The sequence below is a fragment of the Spermophilus citellus genome (genome assembly GCF_964194105.1).
Source record: "Spermophilus citellus genome assembly, chromosome: 2".
NCBI lineage: Eukaryota > Metazoa > Chordata > Mammalia > Rodentia > Sciuridae > Spermophilus > Spermophilus citellus.
The window spans coordinates 247,526,576-247,545,420 of NC_138183.1; the positions used below are offsets into that span (position 1 = coordinate 247,526,576).

An 18,845-nucleotide genomic window follows, 5' to 3' on the forward strand; every position below is an offset into this window, starting at 1 on the left:
GCAATTCACTATCTCCCTTGTGATGTGTTAATGGCAGTTCAATCCCCCCTCTCGCCAGGTGCTTTCACAGACATTATTTAATCTACAACAAACTTATGAGGCGGGCATTGCTACCTCAGTTTGTATATGCGGGAAAACATGGTTAGGTAATTTTCCCCAAGGCGTGTCTCGGTGATCCCAAATACCGTCCTTTATTCAGTAAGCCCACTGTTTATCAGTTGAGAACTGAGTGGCTTTAGTCATAATGGGAGGTCAGAAAAGGGAGCTATCAGGGTTGTATGGTCCTGTAAATTGGTCAAGAAGTATGGAGGCAGGTGAGGACTTATATTTGGCTCACTGGACAGAATTCAAAGCTTGCACCTGTGTTTGGTCCTGTCAAAAGTTTCTTCTGTCCGCAGGGAACAGCTGCCGGGAGCCCCACTTACCTTTCAGGAAGCGGAAGAGGCAGGTTAGGTGATGTTGGAGAGGGAGGTTGAGCAGGAAAATTAAGCCAGACACCAAAGTCTGAAGCTTTTTCCTATAGTCGCGAAATTGAAAGTGGTCGTAAACTGGGGAGCAGACAAAAAACAAGGCAATGGAAATGCTTTTCCACAAGAATATTTTTGTTTTTTGGTACTGGGGATTGGACCCAGTCCAATGTATTTCAGTCCTACCACTGAACTACATCCCTACACCTCTATTTTTTGTTTTGAGACAGCTCACCAAGCTGCTGAGGTTCGCTTCAGTCTTGCACTTGCGATCTTCCTGCCTCAGCCTCCTGAGTAGCTGGGATTAGAGGACATGTTTATTCAATGCGTGCCAAACCATACACACCTGCTTCGCAAACTAGCGAGAGATGTTGCTTTAAGAAGCTGGAGCCTTCAGCATCACGTGATCTCGGGCGTCCTGCGTCCGCGCCGCGCTGCCTTACAGGCTAATCACGTGGCGGGAAGGCTCCCGGAGGGCGGGAACTTCTCCAGACGGCCGGCGATTGGCTGGGCTCGTGGAGGGTGGTGCCCGGGCGCGGAGAGAGGGAATTAGTGCAAGCCGGGTGAGTGGGAGCTGCCGCCACAGCCCACGCCTCGGTAGCTGCCCTCGCCACGCGAAGCTCTCAGGTGAGCTGGCCTGGCCAAGCCCAAGGGCTCCCCGTCGTTCCGCGGGCTGCTCCCTACAGGTGCTGGGGCCCGCCCACTTCCCTGTACACGTGATCCAAGTTCGTGAACCTTGACCTCCTACCCCACCCCAAGCCCTCAGTGCCTGGGGTGAGCCGGGCTGGGTGGGAGGACGGATATCGGCTGGAACGTGGAGGTCAGTGTCCCCGCCTCCTACCAGAGTAACTAATGGCTGGGGATGGGCAGGAGAGGAGGCTGAGGAGCGAAAGACCTTGTTCACAGGCCAGATCTTACGGGGTCCCAATAGGGAAACGCCGGCAAGGCAAGACTTAGTGCTCCCATTTTACAGATGTGGAAACTGATTGGAGGATCGAGGGTCGCCGAGTGGTGGGTCTCCAACACCAGTTTCTTTGGGTTGCGAATCTGGGTTTTCTTCCCCACACAAGCTGGCAGCACCTGAGTGCAGTGTTGTGGAATGATTAGGAAAAAGGGTGTGAATCCTTGCTACCTACTAGCTAGCGCTCACTGGATCATCTTGGGTAAGCCCTGTTAGCTCTCTCAGGTTTGATCACCTTGGCTGTGAGATAACAACATATATAACATGTATATCATTGTCGATCCAATAAGGTAATCCATACATAGTGTTTACTCAGTGCTTCAGGCAATTTATGTGCTTAGTAAAATAGCCATTCTTTCTTCCTTCTTTCAGCAAGTGTTTATTGAAGACCTAGTATGTGGTGACATTGCTGGATACTTGGGATGCAAAGGTGAGCAAACAGACATGGTCCTGGCTGCCATGGAGCTTACATAGTTTAGTGGGTAGGTAGGTGTTAATTAAAAAGTCACACAAATGTCTACAAACTTTTTTTGGAAGGGGGGCGGTGCCTGGATTGAACTCAGGGTGCATAACCACTGAGCCATGTCCCCAGCCTTTTTTTGTTTTATTTATTTATTTATTTAATTAATTTTTTTTTAAAGAGAGAGTGAGGGGGAGAGAGAGAGAGAGAGAGAGAATTTTAATATTTATTTTTTTTAGTTTTCGGCGGACACAACATCTTTGTATGTGGTGCTGAGGATCGAACCCGGGCCGCACGCATGCCAGGCGAGCGCGCTACCGCTTAAGCCACATCCCCAGCCCCCTTTTTTTGTTTTAATATCTTTATTTTGTTTATTTTTATGTGGTGCTAAGGATTGAACCTAGTGCCTCACTTGTGCCAGGCAAGTAAGTGCTCTGCCAATGAGATGAACCACAGCCCCAGCTCCAGCCCTGTCCCCAGCCCTTTTTATTTTTAAGTTAGAGACAGGGTTTGAGATTACAGGCATGAGCTACCATACCTGGCTTCTACAAATTTTTATAACTGTCTTGAAGACAGAGTACAGGAACATGTAGGGAATCTGGGAAAACTTCCTGGAGAAAGTAACATTTGTACTGAGATCTAAAGGAATGAGTAGGAGTTCACTAGACAAAGAGGTCAGGGTGGAAGATGAGGAGACTTCAAAGCAGAATAACATTCAAAGGTCCTGAAATAAAATGTTTTGAGGAAGTAAAAGGGGGATATGGGTGGGAATGAAGAATACAAAAGAGAAAACTTGAATAAGTGTAGGCAGGTATATGCAGACTCTGGGGCATGGGCCAGATATTTTCTTTATTTCAAAAGCAATTGAGAGCCATCGAGAAGAGAGCTGTGGAAGCCAAGTAGGAAGCTCATTGCACTTAGGAATAAAGAACAAGAGTCTTGGGGCTGGGGTTGTGGTTCAGTGGTAGAGCACTTGCCTAGCATGTGTGAGGCACTGGATTCGATTCTCAGCACCACATATAAATAAATAAAGGTAAATCAACAACAACAAAAAAATAAAAATATAAAAAGAGAACCAGAGAGTAGTGGGAGCAGTGTCTGGGTGGGTCACCTTGGAACCAGGCTTTGCTGCCTGAGGTCCTGTTGTCTCACTTTGAATTGTGTGTGCGTCTACCTTCCAGCTGCAGTGTGCATTGTCAGAGTGAGCCGTCATGTCTGTTTTTGTTAGGTTCTTATTCTGCCATATCATATGAACACAACAGGTTCCTGCATCTAGGCCTTGCAGCCAAAATGGGGAAGACCAGACACATGGGCAAAAAGCCCAACTTCTAAAAGCCTGGCTGGCCCAGATGTCATATGGTACCGAAGATCCCAGAGACTGGGTTTGTCTTACCAAGAGGAGAAGGAGGGAAGTCAGTCTGAGCAAAAGCCTGGTAGAAGGGCCTGAGGCAAGGTGGGAAGACACTAGCCTGGTTTACTAGAGAAGGGATCAGTGTGAACAGATGTGGGGATTTGGGACCAAAAGTAATATGTCAAACCAGGAAGTTTGGTCTTTTTTCATAAGCAATGGAGGAACATTAGAGATATATTTTAGTAATGCAGTGTGAGGATTAAAGTCTTTTCATAAAAATTTAGTTGATGGTGGGTGTAGTAAGAATGAAAAGAGGACATGAAATTTTTGTTTGTAGTTAATGATGACATTGTTCATTGGTGTAGTGTTCCCTTTGTGGTGGTGGTTCTTTTGTGTGTGTGTGTAGGGGTGGAAACCAGGGCCTTTTGCATGCTAAGCAGGCATTCTACCACTAAATTACATCTGCAGCCCTGGAGTTGTGGTCTAGTTCCTGATTTTCTCAGATATCATCTCATTTTATCTTCACAGTAAGTTAGGGCACAGTAAGTTAGGGCAGAGATTATTGCCCCTATTTGGAATACCAGTGCTCGGACTGATGAAGGTCCTAGCCAGGTTCACATAGTAAATGGCAGAGCACAATTCTGTGGACCCAAAGGCCAGGCACTTTCCCTAGCTTCCCTATTGTCTGCTCACTGACCTGCCTATTTTCTTCCCTAAAACTCATTTTCCTTAACTGGGTATTCTGAGCTCCCTCTTCAGGGATTGTGGTGCAAGAGCAGCAAGACTGGTTGAGAGGTCTTGACTTGTCCTCCTAGATTCTCAGGCATACTGGGGGCAGCGTTTAAAATCTTCTGTCTTTACTCCCAGCTCCACTGGGGCCATGTCAGAGCGAGAAGAGCGGCGATTTGTGGAGATCCCTCGGGAGTCAGTCCGCCTCATGGCAGAGAGTACAGGACTGGAGTTGAGTGACGAAGTGGCAGCCCTTCTCGCTGAGGATGTGTGCTACCGTCTCAGAGAAGCCACACAGGTGCCTCCTTCAGTACCCAATCCCCTGCTGTCCTTGTTCCTTTCCTCACCTGTTCCTACTCTGATTTACTTAGCACGTGCATGTTGGGCACCTCCCTGTGCTTTGAGGCTCTGAGGTTGTCCTTGCCCTTGTCAGAGCTTGTATCTAGCCAGCCAGGCTGCCAGCATATGAAATGCTCATCAGGCATTTTCTAGTACTTCTCATAACAGCCCCACAGGCAGAGTGGCAACACTGTCACATTCTGTGTGTGAGATGTGACACCAGATGGATTGTTGTGTAGGAATTGGGCTGGAATGCAGACTCTGATCACTGGTGTGATGTCTCCTTTGCCTCTTCCCCAGTGTAGTTCATTTCGCTTGGGGCTTCCACACCGGCTCCCTGTCTCCTGACTCTGGCTTCTGTTTCTGCCCTCCCAGAACAGCTCTCAGTTCATGAAGCACACGAAACGGAGGAAGCTGACCGTTGAGGATTTCAACAGGGCCCTCAGGTGGAGCAGTGTGGAGGTGAGAGGGGTGCAGGCTACAGAGGGCTCATGTAGCATGAGCATGAACTCACCTCCATGTTCAGCTCAGAGTTAATGATATGATGAGACATGAAGACCAAACACGGCCACAACAGGACAAATGCCAGGTGCTGGGTCCAGACCATAGTAGTATGAGTTCTGAACAGAGTAGAGAGGAGGTCACTGGGGACCTCGAGGGTAGGGAAGGCTTCTTGGAAGAGATGGGACATGAACTAAGCCTTATGGAGGGCAAAGAACTTGAACCTGGTTTAATGTAATCCTGAAGAAAAACAGGCATGCTGGGTAAAGGAGGAACTGAGAATTTGTGTGGTGTTAGCATGTTTTTGTATATTGTTCTGGGGCAGGGTGTTGAGAGATTAGTGTGACTAGGAGAGAGAGTAGTGAGTGTTCAGAGTTGGGTAAGTGCAAATGAGACCCAGGAGTTTAGGGGTGGGGCTCAAAACCTCTACAGCTCTGAGGAGGGGGCTTATTTACCACTTGACCCAGCAAGCCATGGATGCCCCAGCCAAATTCCTAGCAGTGGCTCTGAGCCCCAGATTTCCTCTGCTTCTCTTGGGAACCTCTAGACTTCTCTCAGACATAGGTTCCCTGTCTTTAGCAGTAGTGCCCCTTCATGGTACCTGTTTCCTCCCTAGATTCAGGCTGCTCTCTAATCCCCTTTCCTTAGGCTGTGTGTGGTTATGGGTCTCAGGAGGCACTGCCTCTGCGCCCTGCCAGGGAGGGTGAACTCTACTTTCCTGAGGACCGAGAGGTGAACCTGGTGGAGCTGGCCCTGGCTACCAACATCCCCAAAGGCTGTGCTGAGACAGCTGTCAGAGGTGGCTGCTGGGGTCCTGCATGGGTTGGGGACAGCAGGTGGGTGGTCAGCAGTGGTGTTGGACTGACTGGTGAATGGGGTAGAATTTGGAGATGTAGGTGTTGTGATGAGGGGGAAAATCCCAGCCTGACATCTCTCTCTGACCTGGTTCTAGTTCATGTTTCCTACCTGGACGGCAAAGGGAACCTGGCACCTCAAGGATCAGGTAAGGTATAAAAACTTTCTTCTCTTAGATGCTGAGGGTAGGGCCTCTGTGCCTCTATCTGCATCTGACAAGCATTTTGTGGTGCCTACCTTGCACTGTGTTCTGAGCAGGTACTGATCCCTGCTCAGAGGGCTGAGTTGGAGGTGGGATCTCAGACCCGTAACCAATCATATGATGCAGTATGTTGGAGGCCAGAACAGAAATCTAGGCAGCAAGCTGGGGTCTCTAAGGTGAAGTGTCTCACTTCAGTGGATGCTGAACAGAGCTCCACAGAGCCTGAGACTCATCAGTATGGCACTCGAGGACTGAGCAGGAATGCCTGGTAAAGAGTACTTAGGAGAGAGCGGACAGAACACTGAGGTGTGTGGTGCCTGCATGGCTAGGGTGGAGCAGGCTGCTGATCACAGCTGAAGTCTCCGCACTGTGGCTCTTCTGTCTGAATGGGCTTCTTGGGGATGTGTCAGTGGTGGGCGTGGGGGAGCAGGCTGCAGGAGTAGGTTGGGCCAGCTTTCCATCCACCCACTTCCTGCCCACCCCCTTGTAGTGCCCAGTGCAGTATCTTCACTGACGGATGACCTGCTCAAGTACTATCAGCAAGTGACACGGGCTGTGCTAGGGGATGATCCACAGCTGATGAAGGTGAGTGTTTCCAAGTTGGAGCTCAAAGTCAGGCTTATTCATCTATCTATCTATCTATCTATCTATCTATCTATCTATCTATATTTATTTTTTAGTTATTGATGGACACAATATTTTTATTTTACTTATTTTTATGTGGTGCTGAGGATCCAACCCAGTGCCTCACATGTGTGAAGCAAACACTCTGCCACTGAGCCACAACCCAGCCCTCAAAGTCAGACTCTTAAATCTCATGAAATAATTTCAGTTGCGTATTTCCTGGCTTCTTGAGACCATCTGAGCAGTGTGGGTGGAAGTTTTCCTCAGGGTGGGTATAGTTCTCTGAGGCAGCCTTCCTGTCACTCCCAATCCCTTCATCCTTTAGCAGGTTCTGTTGTTCCCTGGGGTAGGATTAGCTAGATGGGGCCTGGAGAGACTCCCTGACATCTTCATTCTAGAGCCCATTATTTGTGGTGTCTGTTGATTTTGGGACAAATGAGGCATCCATATTGTAGCCTTTATTTGCCTGGACTTGGACAGGAAAGGAGAAGAGTAAATAGAAGAGGCCAGGATTGTGTGCCTGGCCAGACCTGCTTTGCAGCACTTAGTCTCTGGGCTCCACAGGGCCTGCTGAACACTCTACCACGCGGCCTGTGCAATGGTTTCATTAATGAGGTTCTAGGCATAAAGTTAGCTAGATGAGATCGAAATAAAACACACAGACTCAGTTACCTTATTTATATTGCTAGGTCCGAGACAGCTCCCCTCTCTGGTTCCCTCCTCTAACCGCCCAGCAGGGCAGCGAGGATTACTCAGGGCTAGCAGGAGAGAGAGAGAGTGAACACGCCGGGGAGTAGCCTTTTATTGGGGAACAAGAGATTCAGGGGAGAATTCCATCCAATGAAGGTTGAGGGGGGGCTGCACTCCAAGGTCAGGGTCAGTGATTGGGTCCCCGGGGTCAGTGGTCAGGCACACCCCCACACGGATGGGCTCTCTCATCAGGAAAGGGTCAGGAAAGCTTCGACACAGCCAGAGCGCCTCAGACCCTTAACGGGAGCCACCCAATCACGTGTCAGAATGGCTTCCCACAGAACACCTGTCATCTGTCATCTTCTGTGCACAGTCAGGTGAGACTGAGTTCTCATCTGACTGTGGATAGAAGGTGGTTTGCTCAGTTTTTTCCATACTGGCGGTTTAACCCAGGGCCTTGCGCATGTTAAGAAGTGTTCTACCACTGATCTGCATCTCTAGCCCATTTTTAAAATTAATTAATTAATTAATTAATTTGGTACTAGGGATTGAACTCAGGGGCACTTAAACTTAACCAGCCACATCCCCAGCTCTCTTTAAATATTTAATTTAGAGACAGGGCCTCACTGAGTTGCTGAGGCGTTAGCCTCCCGGACCACTGGGATTACAGGGATACCACTGCGTCCAGCCCTAGCCCATTTTATTTTGAGCAGAGTTTTACTAGATTATCACCATCTATCCTCGCTGGTGACCTATGCTGGGTTCACTAATCTGACTATTCCAATAACTTAAGAAAATGGCAAAGCACGCAAACAAACAGAGGTACCTTTTCAAAATCCAGGAGGGCTCTCCGACCTTAGGGGTCCATGGAAAGAGAGAGAACCACTGGAATTCTTTATTTTTATATAGGGGACACACAAAGGGAGGTTCCATGGAACATTCTATCCCATAAAGAGCAAAGGGATAGGATTACAAAGGAACAGGTGAGTGTAACTCAACCCCACTGGGTAATTCCTATTCCTAGAATGATGCCTCATTACCTGAGCAGCGGTAAAGCCCAAGTTATTGCAGGCCACAATAATTGTTCAGTATTTCTTGCTCAGAACTAAAGGGCATATGCCGTATTCCTCTCGACTGAAACACTCAGGGGTACTCCAGGGGAACTGGGCTGCACAAAATAACCACACAAAAGACAGAGATACCTTTTTCTTTGTGGTCCTGGGACGGTTCCTCTAACCTTAAGGGTCCGCAGAAAGAGAGTGAGCGCTTGCTGACCCCTTTTATTGAGGAGAAGCTATTCAAATGAAGCAAAGGTCAGGTTTCAGGGGTTTGAGTCTAGCTTTATGATGTCTGCTGTCAGCAGGTTGACTGACAACTAGGAAGGCCACACCCAAAGGCAGAGCAAAAGAAGAGGACACACAAAGGGCGTTTCCACTGGAACATTCTATCCCAAACAGGGCAAAGGGGTAATTTCACAAAGGAACAGGTGAGCGTAGCTCAACCCATGGGGCTGCAGGAAGGCACGCCTACGCATGAAGACACATTTGTTAACATTTTTACTACTCTCAAAAGATTGGGGCTACCATCTACATCCACTTGAAAGTGGCCAGATTGGGCTGGGATTGTAGCTCAGTTGGTAGAGCGCTCGCCTAACATGTATGAGGCACTGGGTTCCATCCTCAGCACCACATAAATACAAATAAATGAGATAAAGGTATTTAAAAAAATAAAAAGAAAGTGGCCAGATCACTGGAAGTGACCAACAGTGCCTCAAACCAATCTGGAGAGGAAAATGCTGGTCACATGCTGTGGCGGCCTCCCAGCAGGCATGTATTTCCAGAGTGCTCCTGACACTAAATTGCTGATACTGGCCTGTGATCCTCTTGCCTCTGCCTCCTGAGTTGCTGGGATTATGGGTGTGGGCTGCCTCGTCAAGTTTATGTGAAGTGTTTTATATCCTTCATGTTTTCATGTGTCTGGCTACAGATATTTCCTTTGCTAAACTAGGAATAGTGCTATCATTCATTCATTCTTGTCTTCAAAACTTGGCTCATAGCTGAAGGTGTAGCTCAGTTATAAAGTGCTTGCCTGGCATGTGTGAGGCCCTGGGTTTGATTCTAGCACTGCAAGGGAAAAAAAAAAAAAACAGCTTGGTTCCTCTTCCTTTTGTCTTTCAGTGTAGCTGGCTGGCTGTAGGGCTTAGGGACTGAGCTCCTTTCTCACTCTTCTGTTGTCTGTTTTCATGGCTATTAGATTTAAGTCCTTTCTCCAAAGGAGTTTGGAGAGTCCAGGTGGTAAAGGTTCAGGACTGAGATGCTTTTATTCACTCTAATAACGGTACATGTTTATTGTAGAAATACAAATAAAAACAGAGTGTTCTATTTCTCCACTCACATATTTCCCTGGTGTATAAAGTATGGTTACTCTAGTATATACCTAAGTGGCATTATATTAAACATCTGGTTTTACAACTTGGTTTTCTTAGTTAAAAAAGTTGGACATTTAGGTTTTATTCACTTTCTTATTATTACAGACAGTACTGTGTGTGGCTGCATGATAGTGTGTTTCTGTAGGTTAAATTGCCAGAATTCTTGGATCAAAGAGTCTGAATATTAACACAGAAATACATGAAGATGGTGCTTAACTATGCTCCAGAGCCATGGCTGTTTAATCTTGGGGTGGTGGTTCTAGTGCATCCTGGTCCCTTCCTTTCAGGTCGCTTTGCAGGACCTTCAGACAAACTCCAAGATTGCAGCACTCCTGCCTTACTTTGTTTATGTGGTCAGTGGGGTAAGTGACCAATGTGGGCGGGGAGATGACTCAGCAGTGTGGAGGGCTCACTGAAGGTGCTGCCAGAAGGCTCCTGCCTGTTCCCTTGTGTCCCTCTCAGCCACCCTCTTCTGTCAACAGGTAAAATCTGTAAGCCATGACCTGGAGCAGCTGCACCGGCTGCTGCAGGTAGCACGGAGCCTGGTTCGCAACCCACACCTCTGCCTGGGGCCCTATGTCCGCTCCCTGGTGGGCAGTGTCCTTTACTGTGTTTTGGAGCCACTGGCTGCCTCCATCAACCCCCTGAATGACCACTGGACTCTGCGGGATGGGGCTGCCCTCCTGCTCAGCCACATCTTCTGGTAGCCACTGGGTTTTAACAAAGGGTGGGATTGCTGTACTCAAGTGGGTTGGGGAGGGAGGTGGGGTAAAGCCTCTGGCTTTGAGGCTTCTAGGGGATGAGAATGTCTTTCTTTAGAGCTCCCTTGCTGGTGTGCTGTGGCACACTGGGATTCTACAACTGGGTTACCAATATATGGAGGTATTGTTCCTTCAGCCCTTGGATCCTGAGCCAGTCACCACCCCTACCCCCCAGCCTCGCAACCTTGTCCACTAACCTTAGATGCCCCCGGGTGCCACACTAGTCTCTTTGTGTGCCATATCTTGAGACAGTTGGACAGTGCTGCACTTCATTTCTTTCTGTGACTGAATGTTGTTCTCACAGGACTCATGGGGACCTTGTAAGTGGCCTCTACCAGCAGATTCTGCTTTCCCTGCAGAAGGTCCTAGCAGACCCTGTGCGGCCTCTCTGCTCTCACTATGGGGCTGTGGTGGGGCTGCATGCTCTTGGTTGGAAGGTGAGAACCCTGGCCTTTTTTATAGAACCATGAGAGTTCCCCTATGTGTTGAAAAAAAATATTTCTGGTGTGTGTCTTTTATCATGAAAATGATATGTGCTTGCTATTGCCATGTATTGAGTTCTTCCCTTAGGCCAGACTTAGTTTAACTTTATGTATATAAATGTTTTATCCCTTCAGAAGTCCTCTGTGGCAGATGTTTATATAACCTCATTTTGTAAGTTCCTCCCATTTCTCTCTTGTATTATTTGACACATGAATAGATTTTGAATGTTGTCAAATCTTTATAGCATTTCTACAGAGATTACCAAATGATTATGTGTTTTAGTTCTGTTAATATTAGGTTAATATTTTGTTAATAATAGGTATATTAGTGGGTTTTTATGCTGTGCCATTCTTGTGTACCTGGAATAATTCTGTTTGCTGCTGTGGAGATTTTTATTGGAATCAAACAATCTATTAGTTTTAGAAAAAAAGTGACATCGTTTTCTTGACCATGGAAATGTATTTCCATTTTTTTAAGGTCTTGTCTTTAAGATGCTTTCATAATTTCTCAAAGGAGACTCACTCCCACACACATATATTTTTTTTTCATGCTGGGATCAAATAAGCTTGTTAGGCAGCAAGTATTCCACCACTAAGCCACATTCCCAGTCCCTTTTACTACATTTCCTTTTTTAAAAAACATTATTTTTAGTTGTAGATGGACCCAGTAACTGTATCTTTTTATGTGGTGCTTAGGATTGAATCCAGTGCCTCACACGTGAGGTAAATGCTCTACCACTGAGCCACCACCCCAGCCTTATTACATTTATTCTTAGATCCTTGCTGCTCTTGATGCTGCCACAGTGGTGTCTTCAATGGTGTTGGTATACAGAGATACAGTTGACCTTTGGGTGTTTATCCAGCTATTTTCCTAAACTATCATTGAAAATTCTTTGGGGGTTTTAATGTAGATAATGATGTGTGCAAGTAATGACATCTTTCTTTTCTAACTGTAGTATTTTTAAAATTTTATTGCAAGGATCACTAGTACTGCCTTATGAAAATAATTTTGTCATTTCCAATTTTCAAAGAAGTGTTAGGGTGTGTAACTGAATAGTAGTGAGCTTGCCTAGCATGTATAAACCCTGGATTCAATTCTCAGCACCAGGTTAAAAAAAAGTGGTGGGTGCAGTGGCGCATACCTGTAATCCCAGTGACTCAGGAGGCTGAGACAGGAGGATCAGGAGTTCTAAGCCAGCCTCAGCAAAATTAAGGTGCTAAGCAACTCAGTGAGACCCTGTCTCTAAATCTCCAACTTAAAAAAAAGTGCAAGCCAGGTGGAGTAGTGCACACCTATAATCCTAGCAGCTGGAGAGGCTGAGGCAGGAGGGTCAAGAATTCAAAGCCAGCCTCATCAATTTATCTAGACCCTGTCTCCAAATAAAATACAAAAAAAGCACCATGGATGTGGTTAGTACTTAAGTACCCCTGGGTTAAATCCCCAGTATATATATAAAAAACAAAATGCTTATAACCTTTCCCATTTAGGGTAATGTGTACTGTGTATATGTATTACATATTCTCAGGTTAGTAAAATTGTTATATGTATTATTTTTCTTATTATATTGATCTTTTTTTTTTTAAATATTTATTTATTTATTTATTAGTTTTCGGCAGACGTAACATCTTTGTTTGTATGTGGTGCTGAGGATCGAACCCGGGCCGCACGCATGCCTGGCGAGGGCGCTACCGCTTGAGCCACATCCCCAGCCCCTATATTGATCTTTTATTGGATGCTTTTTCTGCATTTCTTTTTTCAGTTTAAAAATGTTAACTTTCTTGTCCATAATCCCAGTAACTCAGGAGGCTGAGGCAGGAGGATTCAGACTTTGAGAACAGGCTCAGCAATTCAGTAAGGCCCTAAGCAACCTAATGAGACCTTATGTCAAAATAAAAAGGGCTGGGGATATGGCTCAATGGTAAACCAGCTCTGGGTTCAAACCCCAAATACCAAAATAAATAAACATATAAACAAATAACAAAAAGGTTGAGGATATAGCTCAGTGGTGGAGGGCTCTTGGGATTAATCCCCAGTATCATCCCTCAAAGATGCAGATAGCTTTCTTTCTTTTTTTTTTTTTTTTTAAAGAGAGTGAGAGAGAGGAGAGAGAGAGAATTTCAATATTTATTTTTCAGTTATCGGCGGACACAACATCTTTGTTTGTATGTGGTGCTGAGGATCGAACCCGGGCCGCATGCACACCAGGCGAGCGCGCTACCGCTTGAGCCACATCCCCAGCCCCTAGATAGTTTTCTGATTTGACTATTTCTGTGAGAAAATGACATTTTTTTAAAAAAGTTTTTAAATGAGATAGGCTCTCACTAGTTGCTGAGTTCGGACTTGAACTTGCAATTCTCCTGCTTTAACTTCCCTAGTTAGATTACAAGTGTGCCACACTGTGCCCAGCTTTATTTTTAAATACCTTTATTTATTTATTTTTATGTGGTGCTGAGGATTGAACCCATTGCCTCACATACACTAGACATTTTCTACCACTGAGCTACAACTCCAAATTTTTTAAATGTATTTTTAGTTGTTGATGGGCTTTATTTTATTCATTAATGTATATGCAGTGCTGAGAACAGAACCCAGTGTCTCTCACGTGCTGGGCAAGCGCCTTAACACTGAACTGCAACCCCAGTCCCCCTCCTTTTTTTTTTTTTTTTTAGTACCAGGGATTGAACTCGGGCACTTAACCACTGGGGCATATCCCCAGCCCTTTTTTGTATTTTATTTAGAGACAGGGTCTCACTGAGTTGCTTAAGGCCTTGATACGTTGCTGAGGCTGGTTGCTGAGGCTGACTTTGAACCTGTGATCCTCCTGCCTCAGCCCCTTGAGTAGCTGATTATAGGATTCACTGCACCTGGCTCTATCTGCTTTTTTCCAAATGTTCCTAAGGTTTTTCTGCTTTTTTTTTTTTTTTAAAGAGAGAGGGAGAGAATTTTAATATTTATTTTTTAGTTTTTGGTGGACACGACATCTTTGTTTGTATGTGGTGCTGAGGATCGAACCCGGGCCACACGCATGCCAGGCGAGCGCGCTACCACTTGAGCCACATCCCCAGCCCGGTTTTTCTGCTTTTATCTGCCAGTGTGATTAATGATTTTTTTCTCTTTTTTTCCCAGTGCTGGGGATGGAGCCCAGGGCATCAGGCATGTTAGGCGGGTGCTCCACCAATGAGCTAAACTCTTAATTTTGTTGTTATTGTTGTTGTATTTGTGAGATGGTGTCTCACTACGTTGCTCAGGTTGGCTGGCACTGAATTCCTGTGCTCAAGTGATCCTCACACTTCATCTTCCTAAGCAGGACTATAGTTTCACACCACCACACCAGGTGGATTTTCTGATAAATTATGGTTACATTTCTAGGATAAACTCCACTTGGTCATGGTATAGACTTAAAAGGAAACCCAAAGCTTTTAATGGAATATGTTGCATTTTTTTAAAAAAATATATTTTTAGTTGTAGATGGACACATTTTTTTTTAAAATTTTTTTAAAAATATTTATTTATTTTAGCTCTTGACAGGCGAACACAACATCTTTGTTTGTATGTGGTGCTGAGGTTCGAACCCGGGCCGCCCGCATGCCAGGCGAGCGCACTACCACTTGAGCCACATCCCCAGCCCTTTTTTTTTTTAATTTTTATGTGGTGTTGAGGATTGAACCTAGGGTCTCGAATGTGCTAGGTGAGTGCTCTACTGCTAAGCCACAACCCCAGCCCATGTTGCATTTTTATACTGCGGGGATTGCTAAACTTTCAAATTATCTATCTAGGATTGAAACACTGTGCCACATCTCCAGCTCTTTTTATATTTTGAGATAAGGTCTCACCCGGTTGCTTAGGGCCTCACTAAGTTGCTGGCTTTGAACTTGGTATCCTCCTGCCTCAGCCTTCTGAGTTGCTGGGATTACAGGTGTGTGCCACCATTCCTGGCAAAAGTATTTATATTGAGTTAAATCAATTATGTTTCTCTCATGTGCTGTCTAGGTTTAGTATAAGGATTGTATTGGCCTTGCAGAATGAAGGGAAATAACATTTTTTAAATATTTGTTTTTATAAATTGAGATAACCCTTTTTACTTTGGTAGATCTTTATAAATTTTGGCATGGTTTTCTTTGTAACTTTTAACTATTATTTTAATGTATTTCAGTTATTTAAACTTTCATATTTCTTTGTGAGTCAGCAGTAAGTTAATAGTTTTTCTAGGAATTTGAGTTTTGTCAACATTTTCAAAAGTTTATCCTGTGAATGAGTGACCAAAATCTGCCTTATTCAACAAATGTCATCTCCAAGTCTTAGTTGCATTTCCCTCAAATTAATTACAAGATTTAAAATTGTATAATCAGAGTCTATTTCTCTGGTGTTTTTTGTGCAGATGGCCTGAACTGAGTTACACTTTACATCTAAATGAGAACTGTACTTGCTCCTGATGACTGTGTTCACTAGTCTGCAAACTGTTAATCTGTGTTGTTAGCAAGGATTTTTAACATATGCTCGATTAGCCTCCAGCAAACATATAGCAGGATGGTGGGGTCACTTCATATTGTCTGACTTTGTACTCTTATCTTTATCACCATTGCTTAACAAAGCCTTGGGCATATAGGAAGGTTCCAAATAAACGTTGGCTTAATATCCCAGTCAGAGTTTAGGAGGATTGAGCCCTGTATAGAATCAGATAAAATTAGGTCTTTCCCAGGAAAAGGGTACCTGAGAGGCAATAAACAACACAACAAAGAGACGTATTGCATTTCTTCTTTCCAGGCGGTAGAAAGAGTCCTGTACCCACACCTGTCTACTTACTGGACAAACCTGCAGGCTGTGCTGGATGATTATTCTGTATCTAATGCTCAGGTCAAAGCAGATGGACACAAAGTTTATGGAGCCATTCTGGTGAGTATCAACCCCTTCTAGCCTCCTTCCCCCGAATGAGCTCAGCACGCTTACTTTGGAGTACTTGATGGGCTTAGGCTCATCCTCGTCCCTTCCTCTTACAGGTGGCTGTAGAGCGCCTGCTGAAGATGAAGGCTCAAGCAGCCGAGCCCAGCGCGGGTGGCCCAGGCGGCAGGGGGTTCCGGTGTTCCGAAGACCTGCCTTGGGACAGCCTTCTCCTTCAGGAGTCTCCTTCCGGGGGCGGTGCAGAGCCAAGCTTTGGGTCTGGTCTTCCGGTGCCACCAGGGGGAGCGGGGCCTGAGGACCCTTTTCCCTCAGTGACCCTGGCGGACATCTACCGTGAGCTCTACGCCTTCTTCGGTGACAGCTTGGCCATCCGCTTTGGCACGGGCCAGCCTGCACCCACTGCCCCGAGGCCGCCCGGGGAGAAGAAAGAGCCGGCAGCCGCCCCGGACTCAGTGCGGAAAATGCCGCAGCTGACGGCCAGTGCCGTGGTCAGCCCGCAGGGTGACGAGAGCCCCCGGGGCGGCGGCGGTCCCCCGTCGGCCTCGGCGCCCGCGCCCTCTGAGGGCAGGCCGCTGCCGCGCGTGCACCGGGCGCGGGGAGCGCCCCGGCAGCAGGGCCCGGGCGCCGGCACGCGCGACGTCTTCCAGAAGAGCCGTTTTGCCCCGCGCGGCGCCCCCCACTTCCGTTTTATCATCGCCGGGCGGCAGGCCGGGCGGCGCTGCCGCGGGCGCCTCTTCCAAACTGCCTTCCCCGCGCCCTACGGGCCCAGCCCGGCCTCCCGCTATGTGCAGAAGCTGCCCATGATCGGCCGCACCGGCCGCCCGGCCCGCCGCTGGGCGCTGTCGGACTACTCGCTGTACCTACCGCTCTGAGGCTGCCCGTCCCCGCCTTCCAAATAAATGTCGCGCCCGGAAGTGATGGCTCCGCGTCCATGGGTCGCGCCGGATGAGGCGGGGCTGGGCGGGTGGCTCCGAGGCGCTGCTCCCCGGAGCCTGGGCGCCATGGCGCTGCCCTGGCTGCAGCGCGTCGAGCTCGCGCTCTTTGCCGCCGCCTTCCTGTGCGGCGCCGTGGCGGCCGCGACGCTCACCCGGACCCAGGTGCGGCTGGGGGCGGGGCCGGGCGGGTGGCCAGGCGGGCTGTGACTCTGGCCCGGCGACGGCTGGCCTGCGGATGAAATGCATTGACTCTCGCCGTGCCCTGGCTTGGCCCAGTCAGGTCCTACCGAAGCCGTTCTTTCGGCAAAGGGACCAGATGCCAGGAGAGTCGTGCATCGCCAGATAGAGCTTCCCTCTGCGTAACTTTGCCCTGGTTCTGAAAGAGACTTCAGCCCCGGCCCTGCTTTCATCGGATGAATCAGGAGCCATTTGTGCTGAGCTATAAGAGAAATAAAGCATAGTGTAGTGAAGGTGATCAAGCAGCCACATTTGCAACTATGTTAAGTGACAACAGCCCTGTAGAAAACTGTTTACTACTGTCAGGCAATCTTGTTAAACATGGGACCATTAAGCCACTAATAAAGTAGGCGCTAGTATGTCTCTTTTACAGACTAGATAACACTGGAGATACTTTTTGAAGGTCACACTCTGGGATTTCTGCACAAAGGAAGACCAGAGTTTGTGAGACTTTTTAAGTTCTTTGTCTTCTATAACCACTGCCTACATCCTGATCATTCTGGCCACTGAGGTTTACCCAACAGGCCCTCTATACTAGTTTCTCATGCCAGAAACAGGAACTAACAATGCACACACAATTTCTAGAGTGGCCCTGGTCTGTATTCCTAACACCTGCCAGAAACCTGTATCATGAGGCACTGACTGAAATCTGAGACTCAGCAGCTTCTCTCCACAGGGCTCCTTCAGGGGTAGCTGTCCGTTGTATGGTATGACCACCCGGAATGGCTCCTTCCTGGCCTTATCCCATTCCTCGGCCCCATCCCTCTGTTACTTTGTGGCAGGGGCCTCTGGCTTCCTGGCCCTCTACTGCCTCCTGCTTCTGCTCTTCTGGGTCTACAGCAGCTGCATCGAAGACTCAAAAAGGTGAATGTCCCAACCCAAGGACCAGGGGCTGAGGTGGGATGAAGCCATCAACCGCAAGGTTTGTTCTCTCCCCCAGAGGTCTTATAGGGCTCCGTGTTGCACTGGCCATCTCAGCTATAGCCATCTTCCTGGTCTTAGTATCTGCCTGTATCCTTCGATTTGGCACCAGATCCTTCTGCAATTCCATCATCTCCCTGAACAGTACAATTAGGTAATGAGGAGGGAGGGAAGCCTGGCTGGGGCTACCTTCCTTCTGCAGAGGGGTAGTCCTGTAACCTCCCATTTTCTGTCTGTTGCTCTCTACCTCAAAGGGCACCTGGGTACAGGTATGCTTAGGGTGTATCCCCACTTCTTTCTGAAAACTGTCTCTTTGACCTCACAGCTGCTCTGAAGCTCAGAAAATTCCATGGACACCCCCTGGAACAGCTCTGCAGTTTTACTCCAACCTACACAATGCTGAAGTGAGACCCAGAGACACACTGATTCATACAAGTATCTGTAGCTATAAGGATGCTCACCAATGAATATGAGCTTGGCCTACCACTGACAAGCTAAGAGGAGCTGAAGGGCGTGTCAGCCTGACAGACTGGTGTGTGGGTGGAAGGACTGGATCTGTGATGGCCTGACTCCTCACATTCCTGTTCTGTCTCCCACAGACCTCTTCATGGGTGAATCTGGTATTATGGTGTGTGGTCTTGGTGCTCCAGGTCATGCAGTGGAAGTCTGAAGCCACCCCATACCGACCTCTGGAGAGGGGAGACCCTGAGTGGAGCTCTGAGACAGATGTTCTTGTTGGGCCACGCCTGTCCCATTCCTGAAGAGTAACCAAATAGTGCATTCTGCAGCCAACGACTTTGTGCCCAAGTGCCTGTAATCCTCTTGTCCCCACACAGCCCTGTTAGTGCTGAAAGCCCCAGTTTTCCCTCCAGGAGGGAAAGGTAACAGGCCCCTCTCCACCTCTCTTCCTATAGCTGTTTTTGTACCAAAATATTAGTATTACTTTCTTCATTTTGGTATTGTGTTCTTGATGTTGAAAACAAGTAGGTGATGGGAAGGAGT

General features: G+C 47.3%; 2 protein-coding genes across 5 annotated transcripts; both read left to right on the plus strand.

Moving 5' to 3' along the window:
• Positions 1–941: 941 nt before the first annotated feature.
• On the plus strand, positions 942–16,697 carry TAF6L (TATA-box binding protein associated factor 6 like; the record flags this gene model as incomplete). 3 transcript variants are annotated; one of them, XM_081281323.1, is made up of 12 exons in its annotated part: positions 942–1,094; positions 1,801–1,858; positions 4,107–4,266; positions 4,683–4,769; positions 5,457–5,607; positions 5,761–5,811; positions 6,356–6,450; positions 9,895–9,969; positions 10,090–10,310; positions 10,673–10,805; positions 15,616–15,744; positions 15,849–16,697. In XM_081281323.1, exons 2-12 carry the CDS (start codon positions 1,851–1,853, stop codon positions 16,620–16,622), a joined length of 1,884 nt encoding a protein of 627 aa, XP_081137449.1. In that variant the 5' UTR covers positions 942–1,094; positions 1,801–1,850. The 3 variants fall into 3 exon arrangements, with proteins under 3 accessions (XP_081137449.1, XP_081137448.1, XP_081137450.1); XM_081281322.1 differs by lacking the exon at positions 942–1,094 and adding an exon at positions 1,124–1,287 and having other exon boundaries at positions 15,849–16,696; XM_081281324.1 differs by lacking the exons at positions 942–1,094; positions 1,801–1,858 and having other exon boundaries at positions 4,111–4,266; positions 4,688–4,769; positions 15,849–16,622.
• TMEM179B (transmembrane protein 179B) lies at positions 16,668–18,794 on the plus strand. 2 transcript variants are annotated; one of them, XM_081281394.1, is made up of 5 exons: positions 16,668–16,847; positions 17,586–17,786; positions 17,863–17,997; positions 18,169–18,247; positions 18,443–18,794. In XM_081281394.1, exons 1-5 carry the CDS (start codon positions 16,696–16,698, stop codon positions 18,602–18,604), a joined length of 729 nt encoding a protein of 242 aa, XP_081137520.1. In that variant the 5' UTR covers positions 16,668–16,695; the 3' UTR covers positions 18,605–18,794. The 2 variants fall into 2 exon arrangements, with proteins under 2 accessions (XP_081137520.1, XP_081137521.1); XM_081281395.1 differs by having other exon boundaries at positions 16,715–16,847; positions 17,599–17,786.
• The last annotated feature ends 51 nt before the right edge of the window (positions 18,795–18,845 follow it).

What these genes read in the sequence shown, in the direction of transcription:
- TMEM179B (XM_081281394.1), top strand. Translation starts at nt 16,696, where the DNA reads ATGAGGCGGGGCTGGGCGGGTGGCTCCGAGGCGCTGCTCCCCGGAGCC. An exon ending in CGACGCTCACCCGGACCCAG is followed by an intron (nt 16,848 to 17,585) that starts GTGCGGCTGGGG and finishes GAGACTCAGCAG; the next exon opens with CTTCTCTCCACAGGGCTCCT. An exon ending in TGCATCGAAGACTCAAAAAG is followed by an intron (nt 17,787 to 17,862) that starts GTGAATGTCCCA and finishes TCTCTCCCCCAG; the next exon opens with AGGTCTTATAGGGCTCCGTG.